At 40.8% G+C, this 16,672-nt stretch overlaps 1 protein-coding gene across 2 annotated transcripts in view; it reads left to right on the top strand.

Annotated features, from left to right (window-relative positions):
- Positions 1-16,672, top strand: part of STK32A (serine/threonine kinase 32A) — a gene marked incomplete at both ends in the record, with an annotated part of 106,162 nt that overhangs the window by 46,032 nt on the left and 43,458 nt on the right. For both annotated transcript variants that reach the window (XM_082623385.1, XM_082623386.1), the window contains one exon: positions 7,202-7,375. In XM_082623385.1, the coding sequence (XP_082479511.1) occupies positions 7,202-7,375 (174 nt within the window). The remainder of the gene's footprint in view (positions 1-7,201; positions 7,376-16,672) is intronic.

Raw genomic sequence — 16,672 nt, 5'->3', positions numbered from 1 at the left:
CAAAAAATCTTAAAATTTCTGTGGAGACACAAAAGATCCCAAATAGAAAAAGCAATCCTGAGAAAGAGAAACAGAGCTGGAGGAATCAGACCCCTGACTTCAGACTATACTACAAAGCTACAGTAATCAACAAAATATGGTACTGGCACAAAAACAGAAATACAGATCAATTGAACAGGATAGAAAGCCCAAAGATAAGCCCATGCACCTATGGTCAACTAATCTATGACAAAGGAGGCAAGGATATACAATGGAGAAAAGACAGTCTCTTCAATAAGTGGTGCTGGGAATACTGGACAGCTACATGTAAAAGAATGAAATTAGAACACTCCCTAACACCATACACAAAAAAAAACTCAAACTGGATTGAAGACCTAAATGTAAGATCAGACACTATAAAACTCTTAGAGGAAAACATAGGCAGAACACCCTTTGACATAAATCACAGCAAGATCCTTTTTGATGCACTTCCTAGAGTAATGGAAATAAAAACAAAAATAAACAAATGGGACCTAATGAAACTTAAAAGATTCTGCACAACAAAGGAAACTATAAACAAGACAAAAAGACAACCCTCAGAATGTGAGAAAATATTTGCAAACGAATCAACAAGGATTAATCTCCAAAATTTACAAGCAGCTCATGCAGTTCAATATTAAACAAACAAACAACCCAATTAAAAAATGGGCAGAAGACCTAAATAGACATTTCTCCAAAGCAGGTATACAGATTGCCAACAAACACATGAAAGGATGCTCAACATCACTAATTGTTAGAGAAATGCAAATCAAAACTACAATAAGCTATCACATCACACCGGTCAGAATGGCCATCATCAAAAAATCTACAAACAATAAATGCTGGAGAGGATGTGGAGAAAAGGGAACCCTCTTGCACTATTGGTGGCAATGTAAATTGATACAGCCACTATGGAAAACAGTATGGAGGTTCTTTAAAAAACTAATAATAGAACTACCATACGACCCAGCAATCCCACTACTGGGCATATACCCAGAGAGAACCATAATTCAAAAAGACACATGCACCCCAATGTTCACTGCAGCACTATTTACAATAGCCAAGACACGGAACAACCTAAATGTCCATGGACAGATGAATGGATAAAGAAGATGTGGTATATATACACAGTGGAATACTACTCAGCCATAAAAAGAGAAGAAATTGGGTCATTTGTAGAGATGTGGATGGACCTAGAGATTGTCAAACAGAGTGAAGTAAGTCAGAAAGAGAAAAACAAATATCATATATTAACGCATATATGTGGAACCTAGAAAAATGGTACAGATGAACTGGTTTGCAGGGCAGAAATAGAGACACAGATGTAGAAAACAAATGCATGGACACCAAGGGGGGAAAGTGGGGGTGGGGATGGTGGTGGTGTGATGAATTGGGAGATTGGGATTGACATGTATACACTGATGTGTATAAAATAGATAACTAATAAGAACCTGCTGTATAAAAAAAATTAATGAAAATTTTAAAAAAAGATATTACTTACCTCACAGGTTTATAGTAACAATCAAATGCAATAATATACATAAAGTACCTAGCATGGTATCTGACACATAGTAAGAGCTCAGTTAATGGTAATCATGTTGATTATACCACTGACAATAAATATATTCATAAAAAGGAACCCTCCCATACTGTTGGTAGGAATGTAAATTGGTGCAGCCACCATGGGAAACAGTATGGATGTTCCTTTAAAAACTAAAAATAGAGTTACCATATGATCCAGCAATCCCACTTCTGGGCATATATCCAGAAAAGACAAAAGCTCTAATTTGAAAAGATACATACACCCCAATGTTCATAGTGGCACTATTTACAATAGCCAAGACATGGAAGCAACCTGAGTGTCCATCAACAGATGAATGGATAAAGAAGTTGTGGTATATATATACATACACAATGAAATATTACTCAGCCATAAAAACAAATGAAATAATGCCATTTGCAGCAACATGGATGGACCTAGAGATTATCATACTAAATGAAGTAAGTCAGAGAAAGACAAATATAATATCACTTATATGTGGAATCTAAAAAAATAGCACAAATGAACTTATTTACAAAACAGAAACAGACTCACAGACATAGAAAACAAACTTATGGTCACCAAAGGGGAAGGGGGAGGGATAAATTGTGAGTACAGAATTAACAAATGCACAACTACTGTATATAAAATAGATAAACAACAAGGATTTACTATACAGCACAGGGACCTATATTCGATATCTTATAATAAACTATAATGGAAAAGAATCAAAAAATATAGATATACATATGTATGTATAACTGAATCACTTTGCTGTATACCTGAAACTAACACAATATTGTAAATCAACTATAAATCAATCAGTATCTTCATATAATTACCTCATATAAAATAATAGGAAACAGTTGCATAAAACAAGTTAATCTGCTTAATACCAGAGTTATATTACATTCATGGGTGGAAGAAGAAAGGTAATTATAATAGCTATCTTCCAAGTACTTCCATGTACTCTTTTAAGCACTTTATGTGTATTAACTACACTTGATCATCCCAACAGCCCTATGAGGTATATACTACTATAGATGGGCATGCTGAGGGCTTATATAACTTGCTCCATCCAGTTTTAAAGATGTTAAAGGGCAGAGCTGGGATTTAAACACAAGCAGTCTGTCCCCAGGGCCAAGTTCCTTACCACCATGCTATGAGCCATGCTGTGCGCTAATTATTTTACAAACATTATATCTAATTTGCTCTTTGCCACATGGTACATAAAATCATTTCCAATGTACAAATATCCTCTCAGAGTTTCAGTTTCCTTTAAGGGACTTGCTCCAAATTCACATGTGATATTTAAACCCAGGCCTGCCTAAAGCCTATGCATTTTCCATTTGTATTTTCCTTAAATATGTTTTAAAATGGATTCCATCTTTGATGAATCAATGTCTTTTTCTACAAAAGCTGAGAGCTTTTAAAAGCAATATCTAATAATATTTGTCCTGCATTTCCCATGCTTTGCTAGATGGAGACATCAGAACTGACAGACATCAGAAATGGTAAAGTCTGAATGAGGATTTGATACAATAGTTCTGGAATAAGCAGCGGGTTGCCCTAGTGTCATGGTTTTCAAGCTTTTTTTATCTTCAACCCACAGGAAGAAATCTATTTTTCATCACAACCCAGTAGATATACTCACAGAGACACACATTATATTCACAAAAACAATGTTTGGCCTTATATGTTAATAGCATTTATTTTATTTTATTCAGTCTATTTTATTTCTTCCAAAAAAGTGCTTGTTAGGACCAACCAAACTGATTTCACAACCATTAGTGCATTATGAGCCACAATTTGAAAAACCCTCCATTGGAAAGTACTTTAGATCTCTTCTAGTGCTCCAATTCAGATTTATTTCAAAGTGGCCTGCATGAGACAGCTTCAAGAAGGTGAGTGACTGATTTGGTAGCCATGCTACTTTCTAAAAATAGAACCTAACGAATATATGTCAGACCCACCCAAACCTGAGTTTTGATCTTGCTTTTCTCTTTCCTTTTTTTAGTTCATTCATAAATTTGTTACTTTTTCTACAACTGTTTGTAGAGTCTGCATTTCAGGAAGCATACAGGGACCGAGGAGTGAAGGATGAGTAAAAGCAGGCATGCTTCCTGATGGCAGAGTGGGAATGAAAGCTGTTAATCCAAAAGCATGCAGGAAAATATTTTCAAATTATGATACGTTGAGCGAACAAGAATATGGCACTGTGTATAACAGGGAGGCAAGGTTTGATATGGAGTGTTAGAAATATCTCTGTGAGAAGTGTCCTTTGGGCTGAGACTGAAAGAGGAAGAGACAATAACCAGGTAGTGGACAGCATTGTGCGTGCAGGCAAGGTCATACCATATCACAGTCTTCTAAAGCTGGAGGGGGCATGAACTGCTAGTTGAGTAATGGAAGGAAAAGGTCTTCAAAATAAGTCTGGAAAAGTAAACAGGGCCAGACCACACAGGGTCCTGCGGACCATGGAAAGAGGTAAAGGGGTTTTATGGGGCTGGATAACATAAAACTCACATTGTAAAAAGATAACCATGGGGCTTCCCTGGTGGCGCAGTGGTTGAGAATCCGCCTGCCGATGCAGGGGTCACGGGTTCGTGCCCCGGTCTAGGAAGATCCCACATGCCGAAGAGCGTCTGGGCCCGTGAGCCATGGCCGCTGAGCCTGCGCGTCCGGAGCCTGTGCTCCGCAACGGGAGAGGCCACAGCAGTGAGAGGCCCGCGTGGATGGGAGAGGTTAAACATTACACAGAGCTGTGTATAGTCTATGGCAATATGATGGAGTTGGGTGGAGTAGGGTGGTGGTCTTTTGTTACTTATCTCCGCTCTTACTGAGCAGACTTTACAATGCATTTCACATGCAGTGGGACCAGATTTACTAATTTTGGAGCTGTCAACTAACAAATAAGCCATGATATAGCATTTTTTTAAAGTAATGGAAATGCATCATTGAGTCTATGGGATAAATGGCCAAGGTATAGGGAAGCCCTTTCACTTTTAGGTTTAAAAAAATCAGGTTATGATATGAATTTTCATATCATAGTTATTACCAAACTGTGTTGTGCCCACATATTTTACTGGATATAGTTCTGGAAATTAAAATCTTCTCTTCTCTCCCTCTGAGAGTCTAGGATCTGTGATAGAGGGCTTCAGGTCTGATGTGCCGAAGGGGAAAAAGGATTTTTAACAGCCAACTGGCTCCATGATTAAATAAATTTAAAATCATACTGGGCAAGGGAAGCGTGTTGCCTCTTGCCTGGGCTGCTTCTTCTCTGACTAATAATCCCCCATGTGGCCGGACACTGTCGCTAACTTGACACAACTGGCACCTTTATCAGTTTGTTTTTTGAATAAAAATCGCTGAGCCCAAGTTGCAATAAAAATGCTCGTTCACTTAGGGTGAATTTAATAATACCCTTGTCCCCCACTTCGAGTTAAATAGAGTAATGGGAGAGGAGTCCTCCTCTCTGTCACCGGGTTTGGGACCTCTGCCTGCCTCCAGTGGGGAGCTGAATGCAGCCAATCACTGCTCTCTATGCGAACCCAGTCTGCCTGGGTTGTATCCATTGGCATCGAGTTACGTTCATGGTTAGCATTCTCTTCTCCCTTCTTTTGCTACCCAGTTCTCAGCCACTTCATTTGCCAGCTATCCCAACAAGACACTGCTCACATCCCATGAGCCACCATCGTTTGTTATATTAGCTAAGGGCAGCTTAAGTGCAATAGATCCCGGGCAGGGTTACGTATAACTAGCACATTATTACTTCCTGAAAGACCTGTAAAACACAATGGATATAACGTGTAGTGGTGCAGCTGGGAGGATTCTGAACCAAATAGCCCAGGTTCAGGAACCTATCCTGGTGCTCATTAAACCTATGGCAGAGATGCCCAGCCAGTCCTTGCAAGGAGGTGAACAATAACACTTCCTAAAAGACAATACCAAGGATGCGCTACCCACGTTTTTACAAGCACTTCCCGTGTTTCTGTCTAAATTCCCCCTAAGGGCTTAATTTCTGACATCTGCTGTGTGAATCAGTCCTCAGTGGTAAACAGAATTTTATTTACTGAACAAGTAAATACCGAGGACCTAGTCTTCATTAGAATGTTACAGCCTCAGATTTATGCTTCATTGAATTTCTCTTTTTTCTTTTGTTTGCAAGTCCTTTCCTCCTCTAGCACAATGATCACTCTAAAGAAGAAAATGTACTCAGTACAGTTCTCCCATCATTGATATTCTATGTTTGTTTCCTAAGCAAAGATTTGTCACTAGGAATTCGTTTGCATCCTGGGCACTGCTTTGCAGACTCTTCATTCTGTGATTCAAATAAAACTTGAAAATACGATCTCAGTGACATGATGTCAAAAGAAACATGTCGAAATAGTGCTGATACAGAGAGCTTTTTGTGACTAGAAATCATGTCTGTGCTTTGAGGAAAACAAAACAAGTCATAGCAGTTGGAATGCATTTTTACAGAAGACTCTTTGCAGACAGCAGAGGCCAATTCTGCTGGCCTGTGTCTCCTTTCCTCTTCCCGTCCCTCCAGCCCACGCTCCTTCAAGTGTGAAGTCCCCGTCTGATCATACGTCCTGCTTAAACCTCTTCACTGTCTTTCCAACGTGTACAGACTCGTGAACAAGCTCCTGTCATGGGATCTGCCCTCTGTCTTTCTCTTCAGGCTCAAGCTTCCTTCTCCCTGGGCTCAAGCTTCCCCTAACACCTGTCGTTCCAACAAACTATTTTCCTTTCCCCCCTCACACTGTGTTCTTTCCCATGTCTGTGCTTAATTCGTGTTGTTTTCCTCTCTCAAATCTTACTTTTGGACCTGGAGACCCCTTCACCTCTACCATTTATTGGGTGTTTTACCTCGTGCAAATTACTTAAGCTTCACTGGGCCTTGATTTCCTCATTTGTAAAATGGGAGCGTAAGAACAGCATTGTGGGGTTAATGACACCACATTTGTGGAGTGCTTTAGAGTCTGCCCCAGAGATGTTGGCTTTATTTTGTAGTTATTGTCACCATCCTTCAAAATTTAACTCAGTTTTCTCCTCTGCTGAGTAGATTTCCCTTCCCTCCTTATCCCAGGGACTGAGTGAATTACTGCCCTGTACTGTGCACTTACTTCTTTATTGCCCTTTTTATATCTTTTTCTTATCATTTATGTGGTTCATGATTTGTTATAATGTTGCTGGGCAATGAAGTTGTTAGTGTGGAAAAATAAGCATGAGGTGCTTCAAGGAGGGCTTGTAACTCATATTTTATGGACCTCCTACAACAGTGTGTTCAGGATATGATCGTTAATAATAGGTGAATAAATGGGGTGTTCTTTATTTCCTGGGCTTTATAGCTTTGTAGACCTCCAGTTAATGGGTTCTTACTATATGCCAGGAATGACATTAAATAGTATACTCATCATACCTTGTCTTTACTATGATCAAATGTGGAAGATCTTCTTATCATTCCCATTTTACACATGTGGAAACTGAGGGCCTGGAGTGAGTAATAGACCAGTACTCCCAAAGCCTGAACCCTTAGCTTAGGAAAGTTCTGCTCTGATCTGTAAGGTGTCCTTTGCCTCTGGGCCTCTTTAGTGTGTAAATGTATTTAACCCACTTGCATTTCTAATTCCCCTCCAGGTACTCCTTCCAAGATGAGGAAGACATGTTCATGGTGGTGGACCTCTTGCTGGGCGGGGACCTGCGTTATCACCTGCAGCAGAATGTCCGCTTCCAGGAAGACACTGTGAAGCTCTTCATCTGTGAGCTGGCCATGGCCCTGGACTACCTGCAGAGCCAGCGCATCATTCACAGGTCAGTCAAGTCCAAGGGGACAGCCTTGGTCTGAATGCACAGGAGGGAATGCACAACCTGAAGCATTCAACAGGTCCTTGTTGAACGTGACATCTAATTCTTACTCAATTCTTACGACATCCCTGGAGGTAGGTGTACTCTCCCCATTTTTCAGATTAAAAAAAACCCAAAACTGAGCACATTGAGCTTAGTCTGCCCAAGGTCACAGTTTGTAAACAACAAGACCAGAATTAGTGAGTGTTGGTGCTGCTTATAACTAAGCCTAGACAAAGAGAAGAAAAGGTGACATATAGGAACTTAATAAATATAAATGAATTAATTGAAAGAGAAATGGAGGAAGTGCATGAAGGGAAAGAAATAGAATGGGTAGGAAGAAAATTCTTTGGGGAGAAAATTTGAGTCCTAGCATCTGCCTGTCATCTACCCTATTGTGTGGGCATGCTGAAGACAGAAGTCAGCAAAAGCAATGTATCTCCTTCACTTGGGGCATTTGTGTTAAAGACAAACAAATAACACAAGTAGCTATAAACCCAAACAGACAACAGAGAGAAAAGGATAATACTTTATGTTTATATAGGAGTTCGTAGTTTTTTTGTTTTGTTTTGTTTTGCGGTACGCGGGCCTCTCACTGTTGTGGCCTCTCCCGTTGGGGAGCACAGGCTCCGGACGTGCAGGCCCAGCGGCCATGGCTCACGGGCCCAGCCGCTCCACGGCACGTGAGATATTCCCGGACCCGGGGCGCAAACCCATGTCCCCTGCATCGGCAGGCGGACTCTCAACCACTGCACCACTAGGGAAGCACAAGAAGTTCGTAGTTCTAATGGCAATTTTCTATATAATATCTCACTTGATCTCTGTCATAAGTGACAAGTGAGCTGAGCAGGTATAGTCAGACCAGTATTAAATATGAGATTCTGTGACTTGGAGGCATTAAAGTATCATCTAGGTTACTTATAAGAAGTTTGAACCTAATCACCATCAAAGCAGCTACTATTTACCTGGCTTTCTATATGCCAGGTACTGCTAGGTACTCTCCTATATTATCCTGTTAAATTCTCAAAACTCAAAGAGGACTCCACATTTCATTACAGTATTCCCATTATACAGATGAGAAACGTGTGGCTCAAAGATTTGCCAAGGAGAGACTCTGACAATTGACACTGCCGGGATTCAAACCTATATCTCTCTGATCCTAAAGTCAGAGCTCTGTCTACTATACTACCTTGCATTAATTACACATATGAAATATATACATTAATTAATTATACATTGTTAAATGAACAACCAACATGTGACTCTGCCACTGTCATCTCTAATCCTAGAAGAATCTGCTGAGTTTTTAAGTTTAATTATGTCTCATTTACTGAAAATTTGTCTAGATAAAATTTTTGCCCACCACTAGTTGACATTTATCTAGAATTTATCAGGACTAGTACAGGGCCTGTGGTTGAAGATGTAACATCATAATTTATAGATTCTCCATGCAAGCACTGTGGACCAATCCTTTTTTTTTTTTTTCTTTTTGGCCTTGGTGCTTACATAATTATTATTTAATTTTCTATCTTTGGAAGGGCCCATTTGTACTGGAAACATACTCCTTCGGCAATGGATAAATGGAAAGCAGACCAGTTAATCCTGTATGATCTCGGAAGTAAATTTACACACCTGGTGTTTTTGTCAATAACTTGGAATCCTGTTGACAAGCGATCTTTCTCCCATAGTGGCTTTCTGGTACCTCGCGCCTAGTTCTTTCCGAGGAGAAACTTTTCATATTTGTAGGCTATAGAGTCCCTGTCAGGGTCTTCATGCTCACTCATCCTCCCCCGAATTGCCAACCCACAGTCTGTTTGGGGTGCTGACATTGCAGATCTCAGGCAGAAGCCAGGGACTATGAAAAGCCAACATCACCAGAGGCCACCTTGTAACTTTCTCCCTTCTCTGTTTGAATCTGAGTTCTGTGCCTTCTTTCTCTGAGCTTCATTTTCTCAGTCATCACAAGTCAAGATGCTCTGAGCATTTTTGCCAAGTGCTTAGAACCATGTTCCAAGAAGAATACAGGAGAAAAACGAAACAGAAAACTTGATACAATTTTCACCCCCAAGGAACATAACCATACCAAATAGCATTGTTTTCTGTCCTTGTCTCCCTCACTCTCTTTTGCTCCTATCATGGTTTTGCCACTTGAATAAGAAACCAAGGACTAAGTTTCTGCTCCTTGCCCTTTACACACTCACAATTACTACTTAGTGCCCGTCTTCAGAGGGCCTCTTTGTACTGAAATGTCTCCTTCTCATGGCAGAGGAATGGAAGGCAAACACCATGACGTTATGAATGCTGGGTTAAAATGAGATAGCATCCTAGGACAGGAATAAAGATGCAGATGTAGAGAATGGACTTGAGGACATGGGGAGGGGGAAGGGTAAGCGGTGACAAAGCGAGAGAGTGGCATGGACATATATACAGAACCAAATGTAAAATAGATAGCTAGTAGGAAGCAGCTGCATAGCACAGGGAGATCAGCTCGGTGCTTTGTGTCCACCTAGAGGGGTGGGATAGAGAGGGTGGGAGGGAGATGCAAGAGGGAGGAGATATGGGGATATATGTACACGTATAGCTGATTCACTTTGTTATACAGCAAAAACTAACACAACATTGTAAAGCAATTATACTCCAATAAAGATGTTAAAAAAAAACCAGAAAACAATCCAGATGTATTTCTACTGCCCATATGTCCTACCTTGCCTCCCCATGCATTATATTTTATAGGCAGTCGTAGCATTTTGTACCTCTCCTGAGGAGTTGTGATGTTTTGGGTATGTAATTACCTAATGTCTGTCTGCTGTGCTAAACTGTAAACTCCATGAGTTGGGGCCCTGCATGATGTGCTTCTCACTGTGTAACCAGTGTGTGACAAAAATCTGAAGGAATGAACACTGCTCGAACCACATGGATGACAGATTGACTAAAAGCCCAGCTTTACAGATAACAAAGACGAAATTAAACTAGAAGGCATTAAAGCCATAAATTTCAGACCTACCTTGGTTTTCACACTGGGTAATCATATAATTTATCATCCAAACCAGGGTACTCCTGAGAATGAAAGGAGTTGTGTTAATAATTATGCTGGGACAACGGGCAAAACTCCTAAGTGTTTCGGAAAAATCAGAACGTATATCAACCTCATTAGGGCTTTTCAAGACAGCCATGACCAAATAGGCATTTTAATTGTGAGAGAGCTCTAATAACCAGGACTTTCTGCCTTCAGACTACTAGATATCAATGTGAAGTGATTTCCTTGTGAAGTGGTATCAAATGGCTTAAAAGACATGTACATGGTGAAGTAAGCAGTGTCCCTTTGTCTACGGCATTTAGAGGATAATAGTGGTGGCACTCTGAAGCCAGCTTCAGGGCTCCTGGGGCAGAGTTAAAAGCATGAAGAGCAACATAGAAGAAGAGATAGATGCTTCTGAGTACTGTAATTCTCTTTCTAAATCTCTTTCTTCCAAAGAATCTGAAGAATTCCTGCTGTATTTGATGGCATCTATGATAACAAAACATCTTTCAGCTACTTAGAGGATTGGATTGTAAGACACAACCTGAGTTCTAAGGTATTAAAATGTGAATAAAAAAAAAAAAGGACAGAATACAGTAGATTTCCCAGGCAAGGAAAGATCATCTGCATAAAAGTGCAGATATAAAATATGTGACTTCCTAATTTCAAAACAACATTTTGGGGCTTCCCTGGTGGCGCAGTGGTTGAGAGTCCGCCTGCCCATTCAGGGGACACGGGTTTGTGCCCCAGTCCGGGAGGATCCCACATGCCGCGGAGCGGCTGGGCCCGTGAGCCACGGCCGCCGAGCCTGCGAGTCCGGAGCCTGTGCTCCGCAACAGGAGAGGCCACAACGGTGAGAGGCCCGCGTACTGCAAAAAACAAACAAACAAACAAACAAACAAAAAACATTTTGTCTCTGGACAGGGTAGAAGGTTCCAAATTACCTGTGGTGGTCAGCGAATATGTGTAGAGCAGAAGCGGTAATAGGCTGCCCTGACTGAGGGACTCCTGGGTACCAGGTGCTCTGCTTAAGCACTTGTGAATTATTTCACTCAGTCCGCCCACAAGTCCAAGAGGCTGATGGTGTGATCGTCCTCATTTTATAGCTGATGAAACTCCGGTTCAGAAAATCACTTGGGGGCCTCCCTGGTGGCGCAGTGGTTGAGAGTCCGCCTGCCGAGGCAGGGGATACGGGTTCGTGCCCCGGTCTGGGAAGATCCCATATGCCGCGGAGCGGCTGGGCCCGTGAGCCATGGCTGCTGAGCCTGCGCGTCCGGAGCCTGTGCTCCACAACGGGAGAGGCCACAACAGTGAGAGGCCCGCGTACCGCAAAAAAAAAAAAAAAAAAAAAAAAAAAAAAAAAGAAAATCACTTGGCTAACGTGTAGGTGAGGCCACCTACACTTGAAGGATATGCAGAGCTCTTAGCCACTCTCCACACCTACTGCTGTTCAGCACTGTTGTTGCCCTGAGGAGGGTGTGGTACAGGGTGGGGCACGGCCACGTGCCTTCAGGTACCCGCTGTCTGGCTGCACAAGTGAAGATGACGCAAATGGAGCCAACAGACAACAGAAGAGCCTAAAACTAGAAGCTAAATTGGATGAGAAAGACTGAAGTGCTTCAGTAGGGAAGATGCTTTGGGTTAACGAAACAAGGTTCTTCTGAGCTCAGAGGGCTTAAAAGCAGGAAGGAGAGTTTAGTCTGTGTAAGGGGAACTGTATTCCAAATGAAAGTATTCGTTTGTCTCCCGTGGTAACACAGAATAGGCTCTGTCTTTAGTTTTTTTGTTTGCATTGTTTTTCCTGCCAGCATGGCCAGCTTAGTTATTTTTTTTAAATACCATAAATGCTATTTCTGCCTAAATTCCAAATGAGACTTAAATGGGGTTTTGTTTTATTTTGTTTGTGGATTTTTTTTAATCCACAGACTTGACTTTTTGTAGTTTCCTAAACATGTAGAATATTTAGCTAATTTTTTTTCACTTTTACAATCTGTTTTCTCTATAGCTGTGAAAGACACAGGATTGCACAGTAATCATTAATTTCGAATTGTGCAATTAGACATATTTCTTATTGGGCGGGAAGTCAAACATTTTTCTATGAGTACAGCTTGAAAATCAGCTCTAGTTCCCAAATTATGGCCATTTCCTTGTTCAATATTCCGCTTTACTTACATTACATTGGTGAATGAAGATCTTAAGATATGGATACCGTGATTATTTGCTTTTATTTTTAAAAATAAGGAAAATTAAACTCATTACAATCCTTCCTGTGGGATAGTACTCTGATTTGTTGATTGCCACAGTCCCTCCAGTGAATAAAGTGATAGAAAGTAATTATTACAGTCTAATGACAAATTTGTATTCCTTCCCTTGTCAGATGTTAAAGACTCAATTACAGATTTAATCTAATGAGATGAATTGTTTGGGGCAGTTAAATAGTAAGTCATCTTGGGTCAAAATACCATTTGAGAGGATGTTTCTTTTTCCGTCATTCTAAGAATTATCTCACTCTAATGAAGTTATAACTGACTGCTTTCTAAATTCCTAAAGGAATAAGATAAAAATCTAATTAGGCCATTGGTATCAATGATGGCAGTGCAACAGAGTGAGCTGCAAAAGTTCATCTCCAACTGATTACAGATACGCTGAAGTAGGAATAAAAGAAAATTCATGATTGTCAAAAAAAGAATAGGATGCTATTTTTATTCATCACCTTTATCTTCTCTGCTATAATCATAGAAACTGTTAACTAACACCCAGTCCATCTCGGAGCCTCCATAAAATACACAAAGGAATTAGTTTTCGCACATCCCCTCTTGGACTGAAGTAGCTGCTTGCCAGGTGTTTATATCATTCTTCTAGAAATCAGCATTTTGATGGTGAAGAAAAAAACTTAGGGATATGCTTCTCTCAAAAATATTCATTCAAGAACTGTTTCTTGAGTATCTGTTTGCCAGACAATGTTCTCGGTGCTGACCCTCAATGCTGAAAGGGCAGACAACTTCCCCGTCATCCAGAGTTGATAATATAGCATGAAAGGGAGTCAAGTAAACAATTCAACGCTCGTACCAGAAAGGTGTTTAAATACTGTGGCATTTACTACAAAGGAAGTAAGCAGTTATGTGTGTATCCTGTGCCACCCATACACATCACTCACACTCAGTGCATCTTCACAGTGGTCTTGATCCTACTTTTAGTGGTAGCCCCTGGCTCACAATATTCTTTATAAGAAGTGGTCTCTCCCTCCTAAACTGAGGCCCTACTTCTCACTCCTGTTCTAATCTCTAATCTAATCTCTAGTCTAATCCAGAGCGGTTGCTAAATACATCAGTGACTGAACAAATGAATGAGGACAGAATATACATGTGCTCCTTGGGTGGACGTGGAAGGTAAAGGTTGCTGCGGATAAAGTTGTCTTCAGCATCTTTTTAATTTATCCCCACTGTGTGTCTACAGTGTATGGGGCTCCATACTGCCTTTCTTCCATGTTGTGTTAGTTTTTATGCCATGTAACGAAACCACCACAGATGTAGTGACTCAAAATAACACACATTGATTATCTCACAGTTTCTTTGGGCCAGGAGTCTGGGCACATCTTAGCTGGGTTCTCAGAAACGCTGTAATCAAGGTGGTGGCCAGAACTGGGTTCTCTTCTGGAGGCTGGACTGGGCAAGGGTCCAGTTCCAAGTTCAGTAGGGATGTTGGCAGAATTCATTGCCTCATGACTATAGGACTCTGCTTGTTTCCTCAAACTCAGTGAGGAGACCAAGACTCCAGAGTGAGTCTGCTAGCAAGACATTGAATAAAATTACATAACACAATCGCTCACAAAGAAGAGCGACCTCCTATCACCCTTGCTGTATAATGTCGGTTAGAAGCAAATCATACAATCAGCCCACACTCAAGGGCTGAGGATGATACAAGACATGAACAGCAGGAGGTGGGGACCATGGGAGGCACCATAAAGTCTGTCTACCATACTTCCTCTAAACATGTTTTCCTATGCCTGACTCCGACATCAATATCCTCTATGACCGTAAACATAACCCTGGACATCCCTGTCAAGGAAGCAATGAGGTGGTTTGGCCAAATGAACAGGAATGGTTCTTTCATACCTAAGAGTCTAGGGTGATTTCCCCTCAGCCCTGATAGGGGCTGATAGGATGACACTCTTCAAAGTATAACCTCTTTGACTTTCTGCTCTCTACCACGCACCCATTTCTCCCCAGCAATGCCCCATGACCGAAATGAACTGTCAAAGGGCATGTAACAGTGAGGTGGGATAATCAGCCTTTAACACATTTAATAATCAAGACCTTTTTGCAATTCAGTTGTGAGCCCAAATTCTTTGTTTTAACGAAGGTCTTCAGTTTGTTACAGGCAGAGATCTTCAAGGCTGAGATTTCGTCTTTTTGTCTGACTCATACACACTGCAGCATCTTAGAAAACACATTTTATTTTCTTGGGATGATCATTCATAGGGAAAAAATAAGATCTTTCTGCAGCTAATCATTTTAGTCAATGATCACTGAGTGACAGATGAGCTTCTGATGAATGAACTTGTCCACACAGTGACACCCCAGGTTTCTGAAGCCTGTGGAAATGAGTCATCTGGAGAGATGCTTTTCTAATTCCTGGAGGTGTTTACTCCCCTCTGCTCACCATTTAAATTATACTACAAGTACCTATCTCATTTTCTTAATGGCTTAAGAAGAGCTGTCATTCATTGGGCATATACCAAGAACTAGGCACTGCACTAACAAGCGTTTTGCACACACTGCCTAGTCTGATAGTCAACAATACTATGACAGGGTTAAGTGACTTGCCCAGTACCATACAGTTGGTATACTAAGGCCACATTCAAAAGTAGGATGAACTGATTCAAAGATCCTGCTCTTAAGATAGGCTCTTTTAGTTTCATTCTTATGAACATAATAGACTTCTTCAAGATCAGATGAGCTATTTAGTGCTATTTACCGAACAGCAACAAACACTAGTTTAGATACACATTTTTAGTTGGTATGTGTTATGGGTTAAATTTTGTGTCCCCCCCCCCAAAAGCTATGTTGAAGTCCTAATCCCCAGTAACTCAGAATGTGACCTTATTAGGAAATAAGGTCTTTACAGAGGTCATCAAGTAAAAATGAGTTTATGAGGGTGGGTCCTAACCCAATCTAACGGGGATTCTTATCAAAAGAGGGAACGTGGACATAGAGATAGATATAAACAGAAGGAAGAGGATGTGAAGAGAGATAGATATAAACAGAAGGAAGATGATGTGAAGAGACACAGGGAGAACTCTGTGTGAAGATGAAGGATTGGAGTGATGTGTCTATAAGCTGAGGAAGGCTAACGTTTGCCAGCAAACCAACACAAGCTAGGAGGAAGCAAGGAAGACCCCTCACCTACAGGTTTCAGAAGGAGGAGGGCCTTGATGACACCTTGATTTAGACTTTTAGCCTCCAGAACCATGAAACAGTATATTTCTGTTTTTTTAAGCCACCTAGTTTGAGGTACTTTGTTACAGCAGCCCTGGCAAATGAAGACAGTAAGTTTTCACAGTTTTTTTAGGTGCTGAAATTTCATTCTTTGCTTCTCTAGCACGTACTACTCAGAGCAGCTTCTACTTCACTCCTGATATGCTGCTTCAAATATATTATGGGATGGAGGACCAGAACAAAACTTGTTAGAATTGTTTATAAAATTACAGTAACCCGAGAGAGTTCACTAAGTCAAACCCATTCGCTTTAGTATATGGTAAGCTATTTTATGTTGCCCAGAGACTGTCTCTGCTTACTTTCATATTTCAGATTTGGTGAGATATTTCAGATATCTCTGGCTTTTTCATAACGTTTCTCTAGTCCAAGGAGTTTTGTTTTGCACTTAACATATCTCTAAGGGAAGTGAAATCTTTTCCAATTTACCAAAGCAGCATGTCCAGGATGATGAAATTAAAAGTCTAAAAATACTTATAGATGATCCGATTACTTGTATTGTTAACGCTCTACGTGATGCTGCCTTTCTTCCTCCCAATGTATTGATAATATTTTCTGTTTATTGCAGTGGGATAATAGATTTTGGCTTCCGACTGCCATTTTCTGTGGAGTGGTTGAGAAAATGCCCTTGCTTGTTGTTTTGGTAAATCTTCTCTTCAGAAGCTCACCAGCCCTTGCGAATGTTTTCTCTTCCTAACTCCCATGGCAGAAGGGCCATTTGAGCCTCAAAAACAAAACGGCAGTGCAGTA

Source organism: Mesoplodon mirus (assembly GCF_964341445.2).
Source record: "Mesoplodon mirus genome assembly, chromosome: 5".
In the NCBI taxonomy this organism is placed as follows: Eukaryota; Metazoa; Chordata; class Mammalia; order Artiodactyla; family Ziphiidae; genus Mesoplodon; species Mesoplodon mirus.
The sequence above is the reverse complement of the archived record's forward strand: the minus strand, read 5'-3'. Positions and strand labels throughout refer to the sequence as shown.